Source organism: Drosophila bipectinata, chromosome 2L (assembly GCF_030179905.1).
Source record: "Drosophila bipectinata strain 14024-0381.07 chromosome 2L, DbipHiC1v2, whole genome shotgun sequence".
NCBI classification, from domain to species: Eukaryota; Metazoa; Arthropoda; class Insecta; order Diptera; family Drosophilidae; genus Drosophila; species Drosophila bipectinata.
Window position 1 is genome coordinate 25,134,967 of NC_091736.1, and position 14,583 is coordinate 25,149,549.

At 41.6% G+C, this 14,583-nt stretch overlaps 1 protein-coding gene across 1 annotated transcript; it reads left to right on the top strand.

The window, feature by feature from the left end:
- Nucleotides 1–362: 362 nt before the first annotated feature.
- Nucleotides 363–4,922, top strand: LOC122322201 (uncharacterized). Its single transcript, XM_043213760.1, has one exon. The coding sequence runs from the start codon at nt 363–365 to the stop codon at nt 4,920–4,922; it is 4,560 nt and encodes a 1,519-aa protein (XP_043069695.1).
- Nucleotides 4,923–14,583: the final 9,661 nt, after the last annotated feature.

The window sequence follows — 14,583 nt, forward strand, 5'->3', positions numbered from 1 at the left end:
CAGCTGCTAGGGTCACTAAACCTGTGGGCAGACCATCGTACGAACAATTGACAGCGAGGAAGACTAGCGTGGCTGAGTTGGTGAAGTTTTCCGGGAGGCCGGAGGACTGGCCCTTATTCATCGCAACGTATGAACAGACGACGGAGCTATGCGGATTCACGGATGCCGAGAACCTAATGCGGCTTCGGCATGCGTTGGAAGGACCAGCCAAGAACGCAGTACAAAGTCTAATGCTGCATGCGGACTGTGTTCCGCAGATAATCGCCACGCTAAGAATGCGATTTGGGTGACCCGAAATTATCATTAACTTGTTAGTGACAAGGATTAGACAATTTCCTCAAGTGAGGGAGAATAAGCTTGAAATGCTGGTTGACTTCTCGGTGGAGGTGCAAAATGTTTGTGCTACGATGAAAGCCTCCAAGTTGGACCAGTACTTAAACAACCCAGCGCTCACGCAGGAGCTAGTGAGCAAGTTGCCATCGATGGTGCAGACGTTTTGGGGAATGCACAAAGCCTCTCTAACAGTGTGTACGTTGGCAGAGTTTAGTACGTGGCTATCGCAGATGGCAGAAGGAGCGAGCCATGTGATAGTCCCAAGCTCGTCGTCAAGAACGGAGAGAAGGGGCACGGTACATACACACACTGTGCGCCAAGGCTGTCGGCTTTGCACTCGCAATTGCAGAACCCTGCAGGAGTGTCCAGCATTCCTGGAAATGACGACCCGCGATCGCTGGAATGCTACTCGACGGTGTGGCTTGTGCTGGAGATGCTTCCAGAGCCACAAGGTGGAAAGATGCGGCGTCCCCAATCCTTGCGGAATAGATGGATGCCTAGAACGCCATCATCCCCTGTTGCATCGCGGCAGCACGGCTCCCGTCCAAGCCAGGTGCCATGCACACCGACAAGAAGGTGTGGAAATGCTGTTCAGGGTATTGCCAGTGACTTTGTATGGAAATGGTAGGCAAGTCAACACGTATGCCTTCATCGACGACGGGTCATCTCTAACCTTGATCGACGCCCCATTGCTAGAAGACCTTGGAGTGAAGGGACAACCGCAGCCTCTATGTATGCAGTGGACTGCCGGCATGCACCGGTATGAGGACAGCTCGGTCAGACTCGACTTAAGGATCTCCGGCATTGGCCAAACGAAGCAATATGATCTTCGCGACGTTCACTCGGTCCAGTCTCTTGATCTCCCGTCACAGTCGTTGGATATAACCCACCTGAAAGCACAACACACACACCTTCGACATCTACCACTGTCCGGATACGACTCAGCACAGCCCAGGCTCCTGATAGGTCTCAATAATTGCAAACTAGGGCGCGTGCTTCGCACCAAGGAAGGCACAACAGAAGAACCGATCGCTGAGAAGACCCGCCTGGGGTGGACGATTAAAGGAAGAAGCTGCAACAGTGTGGGTGATGACATAACCCCAAACTACCACGTGTTTCACATATGTGCATGTGAAGCTGACGAGAACAAGGAGATCTTGCGCCTGCTTGAGCAGTGCATGTGGTCGGACGGCGGCCCTAGACCAGAGATGAATAGCAAGAGCGTATCCAATGATGACCAGTTGGCTATACAGCAGCTGGAGAAGAACACGAGGCGTATAAATGGCCGATTTGAAACAGGTCTGCTGTGGAGGTATAAAGATGACAAGCTGCCGGATAGTTTACCTACAGCCCTAAAGCGGGCACGATGCCTGTACCAGAAACTGACTCGCGAGCCGGAGCTTGCGAAGGGAATTCGCCGACAGCTAGATGAGTACGTGAAGAAAGGATATGCACGGCCCATTACGTCGGAAGAAGCTGAGGAAAAGCCATATTGGTATCTACCTATCTTTCCCGTGCTAAACGTCAACAAGCCAGGAAAGCTTCGCATAGTCTGGGATGCGGCTGCGAAGACGGAAGGGATCTCGCTGAACACAATGCTGCTGAAGGGACCTGACCAACTAGCGCAGTTGGTACCAATACTTCACAGATTTAGAGAGAAACGTATTGCTATCGGCGGCGATATCGCCGAGATGTTTCATCAGGTCAGAATACACACAGAAGATCAGAGATACCAACGCTTTGTATTTATAGACCCAAACACACAACGGAGAGAGAACTACGCCATGCAGGTAATGACGTTTGGGGCTAGTTGCTCCCCCAGCTGTGCCCAGTACGTGAAGAACAGAAATGCGGAGTCGTTCAAGAAGGAATACCCACGCGCTGTGAAGTGCATATTGGAGAATCACTATGTAGACGACATGCTGGACAGCGTCGACACGGAGGAAGAAGCTGTAAGCCTCGCGCGTCAGGTCCACTACATTCATCTTCAGGGCGGATTCCTCATTCGAAACTGGGTATCGAATTCCAGAGAAGTATTAAGCGCACTCGGCGAAGGAGCACCCACGCTAGTGAGACTAGACGAAACAACGGATGGACAGACCGAGAAGGTGCTGGGAATGTGGTGGGACACGAAAGAAGATCTCATCCGCTACCGTGTATCCCCACGATATCGCCATAAAGAACTTCTCCAAGGAAGGCAACGACCCACCAAACGAGAGTTTCTCAGTGTGTTGATGTCTATATATGATCCTTTAGGGCTCATATCCTTCTACGTGATGTATGCAAAAATAATATTTCAGGAAATATGGCGAAGTGGATGTACCTGGGATGACCCCATAGCTGAGGCAGAATGGATTAAATGGAAGCGATGGCTTCGGTATATCCCGGACGTTGAGAAAATGACCATCCCAAGATGCCACATGAAGGAGTCGCTGATGGATTCAGAAGTGGAGATGCACACCTTCGTGGACGCAAGCGAGAATGGATTTGCCGCCGTGAGTTATATACGATTTCAAAATGAGGCAGGTATCCACTGCAGTCTACTGGGAAGCAAAACAAAGGTAGCCCCTCTAAGACCGACATCCATACCAAGGCTTGAACTCATGGGAGCAGTGCTTGGAGCGAGGTTGGCTCAAACTCTGGAGCTTTCACTTGGCGCGAAGCTGAGCACACGGACTTTCTGGACCGACTCGAGGACCGTGCTGAGTTGGCTGCGATCGGACCAGAGGAAGTACAAACAATTTGTAGCATTCCGTGTGATCGAGATTCTAGACGGTACTAGCGTCAAGGACTGGCGCTGGGTACCTTCCTCCGAGAACGTGGCGGACGACGCCACTAAGTGGAACAAAGGACCTGATTTCAACCGAGAAAGTCGATGGTTAAACGGGCCGAGATTTCTTTGGCAAGAGAGGCAATTTTGGCCGCTGACAGAGGCGGAAGAAGGAGACGAGTCAGGAATGGAACTGAAGGCGCAATTCATCGGCGTATGTGACGGATTCACAGACGTAAGCCGCGCGACCCTCATAGACTATGAGCGGTTCTCAATCTGGACCCGTCTGCTATGGAGTACCGCAAGAACGGTATGGTGTATGAGGCGATGGAAGGCCAAGGCTCTACAACGATCGGACATCGAAAATCAGCCATCACAAGAAGATACCAGGGTCGCGGAGAGTCTTCTGTGGTCGTACGCTCAGGCGGAGTACTACCAGACGGAGATACGGTTAATCTTACAAGGAAAACCATTGAAGAAGAATAACCTACTATACAAGCTGGGACCGTATATGGATTCCGATGGAGTATTAAAGCTGGATGAACGTGCCAAGATGATCAAGGGAAGCGACCGCGTGGTACTCCCCTGCGGCAGCCACATTACGCAGCTCATCATAAAGGAATTTCACCGAAGATTTCTGCACGCTAACCACGAGACGGTGGTCAACGAACTACGACAAAGATTTTGGATACCAAAGCTGAGATCCACCCTTGCTCGGATACGACGCTCCTGCCAGCAATGCAAGAACCGACAGGCGGCCCCCAAACCACCGCGCATGGCGGAACTTCCCTATCCAAGAGTAGCAGCCTTTCATAGGCCTTTCAGCTACACGGGTGTGGACTACTTTGGGCCTCTGATGGTGCGGGTCAGACGCAGTTCAGAGAAACGATACGGCGTGCTCTTCACCTGCCTCTCTACAAGGGCAATAAATCTAGAGGTAGCGTATTCATTAACAACTGACTCTTGTATTCTAGCGGTGCGCAGTTTTATGGCCCGACGAGGGTGCCCAGTGGAACTCTGGAGCGACAACGGTACCAATTTTCAAGGAGCCTGCACGGAGTTGCGTAGGGCGTTCGAAGATATGGACAAGGATCTACTCTCTCGCGAGTTCACTGGACCCCAGATGACATGGAAGTTCATTCCACCCGCATCTCCCCACATGGGTGGGGCCTGGGAGCGCTTGGTGCGTTCCGTGAAGACGGCGTTGGAATCAATCCTCCTTGACAAACGACCATGGGATGAGTTGCTGAGAGCCGCTCTAATGGAGGCGGAGGCGATCGTCAACTCGCGACCCCTAACATACATCCCATTGGAAGATGAGAACGAAGAATCACTGACACCGAATCATTTCCTGCTTGGAAGCTCAACTGGAAGAGGACCGACGATGGAGCCCCTACCCGAAGGAGTGCAGCTCAAGAAGAGCTGGATGGAATCACAACAACTGGCGGACTCGTTCTGGAGGCGATGGCTTCAAGAGTACCTGCCAGTGATCACTAGGCGGACCAAGTGGTGCGAAAAGGCTAAGCCTCTTGTAGAAGGGGATATCGTGTATGTGTGCGATCCCGGACAGCCGCGTAGCCAGTGGCCGAAAGGAAGAATCCTGAAGGTGAACCTTAGCTCGGACGGTCAAGTAAGGAGCGCCGCGGTGAGGACCCAATCTGGCGTTTATACAAGACCCGCGACGAAGCTGGCAGTTCTATCTATCGAGAGTAGTTTGGTAGATCCCTGGCGGAATATACAAGTGGGGAGTGTTACGATAGATAGCAAAACTGCTCCCGCGGCATCCGGCAACGCCGAAGTTGCAGAATCGATAGTTTAAGCGGGTGTTGAATCTCTGTTAACTCAGCCAGTAACCATGTGCCTTAGCTTTTCTTTTCTATTTGACCTTCGAGAGAAGCGGACGAGAGTGAGAATATAGAATTAAGTTTTGATTATGAATTGTACAACTATTAATTTACTAGGAATTTAAAGTGCTATCACTGTTTGGAGTGAAAGAGTGGTTACCGACTGTACCACTGTTAGCCCTTGCTGCCCTGTTATAAATGAAGAAAACAATAAACAATTATCAGCATCTACACGGGCGTCTTTACTCGAGCGGCGCTAAAAAACTTCGAATTCCCGCAACAGCGATAATCCAGGGAACCAAAAGAATCCTCATTATTTATAAAAACCAGATAAGAACCAACACAAGGATTCTGGTCGTAAGCCAGAGAACTAGGCTGACCGTGGCAATCCAAGTCAGGCAGCAGAGCCCACGGACTGAAATCCATCGTCTTCCAAGTCCAAGCAACATCAAAACTCGCAGGCGAAAAATTTAAAAAGAGTAAACTCCTCAGATAGGATAACTGAGCAAAGACGCCAGCGGCTTGACAACATCGAACAGACCACTAGTGCCAAAGACCAAGAATATGATATAATTATTGCCACGGGGGCAGAGAAAAGTTACATAAAGCTCCTAAAGGAACTTAAAAATATAACGCCAGTAGCCTCACTATTTCGCGTGAATGCAATTAGTAGTAAAATAATATAAGATTTATATACTGCAAAAAGTAAGATTCGCGATTTAAAAAACAAAACAAGAATAATTCTGGAAGATTTGATAAATAGCTTTTGTGAACTAAATCTAACAATGGCAACCGGAGGTTCAGCATCAAATTTTTCTGCAAGCAGTGTAGCCACAGCCGGCGGTTTAACAGTAGAATTGATAAACAGATTTATAAACGCTCAATTGAATGAAGTTAGCAGGAAAGTAGAAGGTTTAGAAGGAAGGCTAGCCACAGATGCAAAAACTGTGGAAGATTATAAAGTACAAACAATTGACCCAGCTATAAAATGCGATACAACACTTGAAGTGGTAAAATCCTTACCAAATTTCACAGGGGAAACAACACAATATGTAGGTTGGAGAAAAGCTGCAGAAACTGCAATGAGTCTCTATAAAATTGAAAGTAACAGTTTTAAACTTTAAAGCAATCTTATCCCGATTGGACTTTATATATAGTGACAAACGACCAATACATGTTCTCGAGTCAGAACTAAGTATCCTCAGACAAGGACGAATGACAATTACTGAGTACTATAACGAAGTCAATAAAAAAATGACCTTACTAATAAACAAAACCATAATGACATACGGAAAGGACAGTGTAATTACCAAAGAAACAAACAATTCAATAAGGGGAAATGCTCTACGAGTATTTATATCCGGACTTAAGGGATCTATTTCAGAAACTCTTTTCTCATTAAATCCACCAGATTTGCCCAATGCGTTGGCAAAGGTCCAAGAATTAGAATCAAACAACTTCCGTGCTCAATTCGCAAATAGGTTTAATGGATTTAAAAATGAAAGTAAATATCGGGGAAACAACTTACGATTTGATCAAATACGGCAAAATAATAATACCACTAAAATGGGAAATAATTTTAATCATAACCAAAATTACAATTGGCCACAAAAGGGAAATTTTTGGCAAAATAATAATCAAAATAATAATCATAAGCAACAAGCTATCGAGCCAATGGATGTTGATCCACCGATTCAACTCCAGAATAAATCTAATAACAATCGGCAGCCGAGCCAAAATTGGCAGCCAAATAATAACCAGGGAAGATATAATAATTGGCAGGCAAACGATAATTAAGGTAGATATAATAATAATTATCATCAAAATAAAAATCGTTCAATTTTTTATAACGCAAATCAAAATAGAGAGCAAACTCAAGCTCAAAAAAGGGAATCAGATGGAACAGAAAGTCAGCCAGCTAATAAAGTAACCAGATTAAATAATATTAATGAAGACCATTTTTTAGACCAGACCCCTACAGAGGAATGCCTTATTTAAATAGGATAGATCGAAAATCCAAGAAGCAGCTAAAAGTTTTAATAGATACAGGAGCCACTGCTTGTTACATAAAAAGGGGAATTTTTGAAAATAAAAATGAGCTACCAATATACAAAGCTACTCAATTATTAGGTATTACCATATTATAAATATATTTGAAACAAAACAATTATTTTATGAAATCGAAGGTTTAGAATCTGATATTCTAATTGGATTCAATTTATTAAGAAAAATTGGAGCTATAATAAATATAGATAAAGGAATCTTGGAATATAATGGGAAACAGGAAAAGTTAAAATATTATGATAATGAGGAGAAAAATGAAATACGTTTAATTAAAGAAAATAATATTCTTCCGTTAAAAGAATTTATTATAAAAAAGTATTTTGATGATAATGGTAGCAAAAACACAGATTCATTATTTGTTGAAAATAGTGAGAAAAGCTTGGGAACAAAAAATCCTGAGAACGCCGACGTAGAAATATCCGTCAACAAAAATACAAATGTCTTGGGAACAAAAAATCCTGAGAACGCCGACGTAGAAATATCCGTCAATAAAAATAAAAATATCTTGGGAATTAAAAATCCTGAGAACGCCGACGTAGAAATATCCGTCAATAAAAATAAAAATATCTTGGGAATTAAAAATCCTGAGAGTGCCGACGAAGTAAATACCGAAGTAAAAATCAAAAGTGTCTTGTAATAATTAAGTTTAATAAATAAAGGTTTAACACCAAGTTGTATAATTAAAAAATAAAATTTACATTTTTTTAATTCACCGAACTACAAACAATTTAACTGGCGCCCAACGTAGGGCCGCGTCACATAAAGCTCCAAAAAAATTGTGTAATGAAAAATAAGTTAAACATAAACGGAACTCGCGCGGTCAACAACTCAACATTTTTAGTGGAAAAATTAAAACATCCACCAAACGACACTACCAAGTGACAGTGATCGTTAACAACAAAGTAAATGGAAGTTAATTAATGAAATAATCCATAAAGAGTGAATTAAAACAAAGGTGGACCGAAATTTTAAACCAAACAATTACAAGAACACAAAACTAAAAAAATCAACGCACAAAAAAAAAAAACAAGAACAACAAAAAAAATAAAACGACAACTCCAACAAGAAAAACCAAGAAAGGAAGGCAGGACATTCTCCATCCATTAATCAACTGTATCCAGGAAGGACGGTCAACCACCAACCACACAGAAGGAAGACCCCAACGGGACAATATCGTGAGAAATTAATTTAAAATAATAAAAACTTTTAATTTAAGATCAGTGAATTTGAGAAAAATAATATAAGATTTATATACTGCAAAAAGTAAGATTCGCGATTTAAAAAACAAAACAAGAATAATTCTGGAAGATTTGATAAATAGCTTTTGTGAACTAAATCTAACAATGGCAACCGGAGGTTCAGCATCAAATTTTTCTGCAAGCAGTGTAGCCACAGCCGGCGGTTTAACAGTAGAATTGATAAACAGATTTATAAACGCTCAATTGAATGAAGTTAGCAGGAAAGTAGAATGTTTAGAAGGAAGGCTAGCCACAGATGCAAAAACTGTGGAAGATTATAAAGTACAAACAATTGACCCAGCTATAAAATGCGATACAACACTTGAAGTGGTAAAATCCTTACCAAATTTCACAGGGGAAACAACACAATATGTAGGTTGGAGAAAAGCTGCAGAAACTGCAATGAGTCTCTATAAAATTGAAAGTAACAGTTTTAAACTTTAAAGCAATCTTATCCCGATTGGACTTTATATATAGTGACAAACGACCAATACATGTTCTCGAGTCAGAACTAAGTATCCTCAGACAAGGACGAATGACAATTACTCAGTACTATAACAAAGTCAATAAAAAAATGACCTTACTAATAAACAAAACCATAATGACATACGGAAAGGACAGTGTACTTACCAAAGAAACAAACAATTCAATAAGGGGAAATGCTCTACGAGTATTTATATCCGGACCTTATGGATCTATTTCAGAAACTTTTTTCTCATTAAATCCACCAGATTTGCCCAATGCTTTGGCAAAGGTCCAAGAATTAGAATCAAACAACTTCCGTGCTTAATTCGCAAATAGGTTTAATGGATTTAAAAATGAAAGTAAATATCGGGGAAACAACTTACGATTTGATCAAATCGAGCCAAAATTGACCGAGCCAAAATTGGCAGTTAAATAGTAACCAGGGAAGATATAATAATTGGCAGGCAAACGATAATCAAGGTAAATATATAAATAACTATCATCAAAATAAAAATCGTTCAAATTTTTATAACACAAATCAAAATAGAGAGCAAACTCAAGCTCAAAAAAGGGAATCAGATGGAACAGAAAGTCAGCCAGCTAATAAAGTAACCAGTTTAAATAATATTAATGAAGACCATTTTTTAGACCAAACCCCTACAGAGAAATGCCTTATTTAAATAGGATAGATCGAAAAACCAAGAAGCAGCTAAAAGTTTTAATAGATACCGGAGCCACTGCTTGTTACATTGAAAATAAAAACGAGCTGCCAATATACAAAAAGGTAACAACAGTTCATGGCTACTCAATTATTAGGTATTACCATATTATAAATATATTTGAAACAAAACAATTATTTTATGAAATCGAAGGTTTAGAATCTGATATTCTAATTGGATTCAATTTATTAAGAAAAATTAGAGCTATAATAAATATAGATAAGGGAATCTTGGAATATAATGGGAAACAGGAGAAGTTAAAATATTATGATAATGAGGAGAAAAATGAAATACGTTTAATTGAAGAAAATAATATTCTTCCGTTAAAAGAATTTATTATAAAAAAGTATTTTGATGATAATGGTAGCGAAAACACAGATTCATTATTTGTTGAAAATAGTGGGAAAAGCTTGGGAATTAAAAATCCCGAGAACGCCGACGTAGAAATAACCGTCAACAAAAATAAAAATATCTTGGGAACTAAAAATCCCGAGAACGCCGACGTAGAAGAATCCGTCAACAAAAATACAAATGTCTTGGGAACAAAAAATCCTGAGAACACCGACGTAGAAATATCCGTCAATAAAAATAAAAATATCTTGGGAATTAAAAATCCTGAGAGTGCCGACGAAGTAAATACCGTCAATAAAAATAAAAATATCTTGGGAATTAAAAATCCTGAGAGTGCCGACGAAGTAAATACCGTCAAAAATCAAATAAATAATATAGGTACCGACCAATTAGGCGGATTGAGGGAAAAGATAGTTCACTATATTGAAAAGGAGCATTCAAAGATAAATATGCAATTTCCTTTTAGAACAGACATAAAGGGGGAAATAAATCTTAATGATGAAAGAATCTGATGTCGAAAAAAAAGCTTTTTCAATAAATAATGGAAAATACGAATTTTTAAGAATGTCATTCGGATTAACAAATGCACCAAGAATCTTTTAGAGAGCAATGGACGATATTCTAAGAGAACAAATAGGGAAAACATGTCATGTCTATATGGATGACATTATAACAGTGGTCGGCGCCCCAATACATTGATATGGTTTGACCGCATTAGTGTTAGTAACGAATAGCAGAAAGTAGGCTGTGAGCATGACGTTTCAGACATTTATACTGACATAGGGCCGTGCCGACCTCTGCATTATAATATTCTCAAACTCAATTGAACAACACTATACAGATCTAAACAAAATTATAAATATATTACTGAGGGCAAACATGAAAATCTCTTTAGAAAAATGTAAGTTTTTCAAACGCGAAACCCGTTTTCTAGGATACATGGTATCCTATAACGTCATCAAGACAGACCCAGAGAAAATTGAAACCATTAGAAAATATCCGCTTCCAGAAAATATTCAGGAACTAAGAAGTTTCCTAGGTTTTACGGGCTATTATAGAAAATTTGTTTCAAACTACGCCTACATAGCCAAACCTCTAACAAAATATCTTAGAGGTCATAATGGCAAAATCTCAAAAAGAATGTCAACAAAAATATTGATTCAGCTGGATGAACCAGCAATTAAAGCTTTTAACGAGCTGAAAGAAAATACGAATTTTTAAGAATGCCATTCGGATTAACAAATGCACCAAGAATCTTTTAGAGAGCAATGGACGATATTCTAAGAGAACAAATAGGGAAAACATGTCATGTCTATATGGATGACATTATAACAGTGGTCGGCGCCCCAATACATTGATATGGTTTTACCGCATTAGTGTTAGTAACGAACAGCAGAAAGTAGGCTGTGAGCATGACGTTTCAGACATTTATACTGACACAGGGCCGTGCCGACCTCTGCATTATAATATTCTCAAACTCAATTGAACAACACTATACAGATCTAAACAAAATTATAAATATATTACTGAGGGCAAACATGAAAATCTCTTTAGAAAAATGTAAGTTTTTCAAACGCGAAACCCGTTTTCTAGGATACATGGTATCCTATAACGTCATCAAGACAGACCCAGAGAAAATTGAAACCATTAGAAAATATCCGCTTCCAGAAAATATTCAGGAACTAAGAAGTTCCCTAGGTTTTACGGGCTATTATAGAAAATTTGTTTCAAACTACGCCTACATAGCCAAACCTCTAACAAAATATCTTAGAGGTCATAATGGCAAAATCTCAAAAAGAATGTCAACAAAAATATTGATTCAGCTGGATGAACCAGCAATTAAAGCTTTTAACGAGCTGAAAGAAAATACGAATTTTTAAGAATGCCATTCGGATTAACAAATGCACCAAGAATCTTTTAGAGAGCAATGGACGATATTCTAAGAGAACAAATAGGGAAAACATGTCATGTCTATATGGATGACATTATAACAGTGGTCGGCGCCCCAATACATTGATATGGTTTTACCGCATTAGTGTTAGTAACGAATAGCAGAAAGTAGGCTGTGAGCATGACGTTTCAGACATTTATACTGACACAGGGCCGTGCCGACCTCTGCATTATAATATTCTCAAACTCAATTGAACAACACTATACAGATCTAAACAAAATTATAAATATATTACTGAGGGCAAACATGAAAATCTCTTTAGAAAAATGTAAGTTTTTCAAACGCGAAACCCGTTTTCTAGGATACATGGTATCCTATAACGTCATCAAGACAGACCCAGAGAAAATTGAAACCATTAGAAAATATCCGCTTCCAGAAAATATTCAGGAACTAAGAAGTTTCCTAGGTTTTACGGGCTATTATAGAAAATTTGTTTCAAACTACGCCGACATAGCCAAACCTCTAACAAAATATCTTAGAGGTCATAATGGCAAAATCTCAAAAAGAATGTCAACAAAAATATTGATTCAGCTGGATGAACCAGCAATTAAAGCTTTTAACGAGCTGAAAGAAAATACGAATTTTTAAGAATGCCATTCGGATTAACAAATGCACCAAGAATCTTTTAGAGAGCAATGGACGATATTCTAAGAGAACAAATAGGGAAAACATGTCATGTCTATATGGATGACATTATAACAGTGGTCGGCGCCCCAATACATTGATATGGTTTTACCGCATTAGTGTTAGTAACGAATAGCAGAAAGTAGGCTGTGAGCATGACGTTTCAGACATTTATACTGACATAGGGCCGTGCCGACCTCTGCATTATAATATTCTCAAACTCAATTGAACAACACTATACAGATCTAAACAAAATTATAAATATATTACTGAGGGCAAACATGAAAATCTCTTTAGAAAAATGTAAGTTTTTCAAACGCGAAACCCGTTTTCTAGGATACATGGTATCCTATAACGTCATCAAGACAGACCCAGAGAAAATTGAAACCATTAGAAAATATCCGCTTCCAGAAAATATTCAGGAACTAAGAAGTTTCCTAGGTTTTACGGGCTATTATAGAAAATTTGTTTCAAACTACGCCTACATAGCCAAACCTCTAACAAAATATCTTGGAGGTCATAATGGCAAAATCTCAAAAAGAATGTCAACAAAAATATTGATTCAGCTGGATGAACCAGAAATTAAAGCTTTTAACGAGCTGAAAGAAAATCACATTGCTCAAGTAGAACTAGTTCAACCGGACTATAATAAAAAATTTACCTTGACCACCGACGCTTTAGACGTCGCAATTGGTGCAGTTTTATCTCAAGAAGGAAAACCAATTACTTTTATTTCAAAAACCTTGTCTAAAACAGAACAAGCTTATGCGACTAATAAGAAGGAACTTTTAGCGATAGTATGGGCTCTTAAAAATCTAAGAAATTACTTATACGGAGTTATTGGAATAGAAATTCAAACCGACCATCAAACTTTATCTTACACAATTTCGGATAAAAATCCCAATGTAGATATGAAAGGATGGTATTCTTTCATACAAAGTTTTACACCGAAAATAACATTTAAGCCCGGTACAACAAATGTAGTTGCAGACGCATTATCTTGAATTCAGATAAATAATATTACTAACAGCGACATAGAACAAACAGACCAGTCAGACTCAGATCAGAACAAACAGCATTCAGCTGAAAGTAGTTTTGAAAATGTAATACAAGAGACCCGTAAACCGTGTAACAAACTGTCTTTTCTGCTTCCGCTCGCCACAATTTGCCGCGGCTAGCTCACAGAGTTTCGCGGATCCGTTCCACCGAATTTATAGATTCGACGTGATTGCCCAAGCCCAGAAAGTAATACAAATAGCTTGAAGTTTCCACACTCTTTATTTTGAGACCTCTTTATACTACAAAAGGTTTTCTTTCTCTTTTACTCGTTGCTCCTTCCGTTCCTGTTGGCTCCGTCGTCGGCGTCCTATGCGGATTGTCCGGGATACGCCGCCGCTGCTCCGTCACCGCCGTTACTCCGTCGCCGATGGTACTCCTGTCGCCGCGCTGCCAGCGATTCCGCTACCCTCTGCCCTTTGGCCTTGAGAAAACACCCCTTTGGGTCGACTACGACTGATCTGACTGTTGGCTGCGGTCGGTCGCCTCCGCTACACCGGGACACCGTGCATACGCTCCGGTGCCAGGTTTGGGAGTTTGTTTGCTGACTGCCGCCTTCGCTACACCGGGACACCGTGCATACGCTCCGGCGCCAGGTTTGGAAGCCGCCGTGTGCCTGATCGTATTGTCGCGCTCCGCTACACCGGGACACCGTGCATACGCTCCGGTGCCAGGTTTGGAAGCCGCCGTGTGCCTGATCGTATTGTCGCGCTCCGCTACACCGGGACACCGTGCATACGCTCCGGTGCCAGGTTTGGAAGCCGCCGTGTGCCTGATCGTATTGTCGCGCTCCCGCTACACCGGGACACCGTGCATACGCGCCGGAGGACCCGAGTTTGTAGTGGCGGGGCTGGTGACCAGGGTGCTCTCACTTGGTCTGTGAATTGGACGCGAGTTCTTGCGTCGGCTGATCCGTGTTTCGCAGGACCACGCCTGTTGGTTGCGATTCCAGGAGTCGGTAAGGCGTACGCCAGACTTATCCTTTTTTCACTTCCTTGCAAGGCTACCTGCCGTGTTCGGGAATGGCTCAACTCGACTCTGACGCCTCGGGCTTGTAGAGGAAACCGTCCAGCAATGGATCCTTGTCTCCCTAGTTCTGTACGTCTCGTGGTTACCGGGCGTGTGATCCCCAGTAGGCCTCCTTGTTTCGCAGGACCACGCCTGTTGG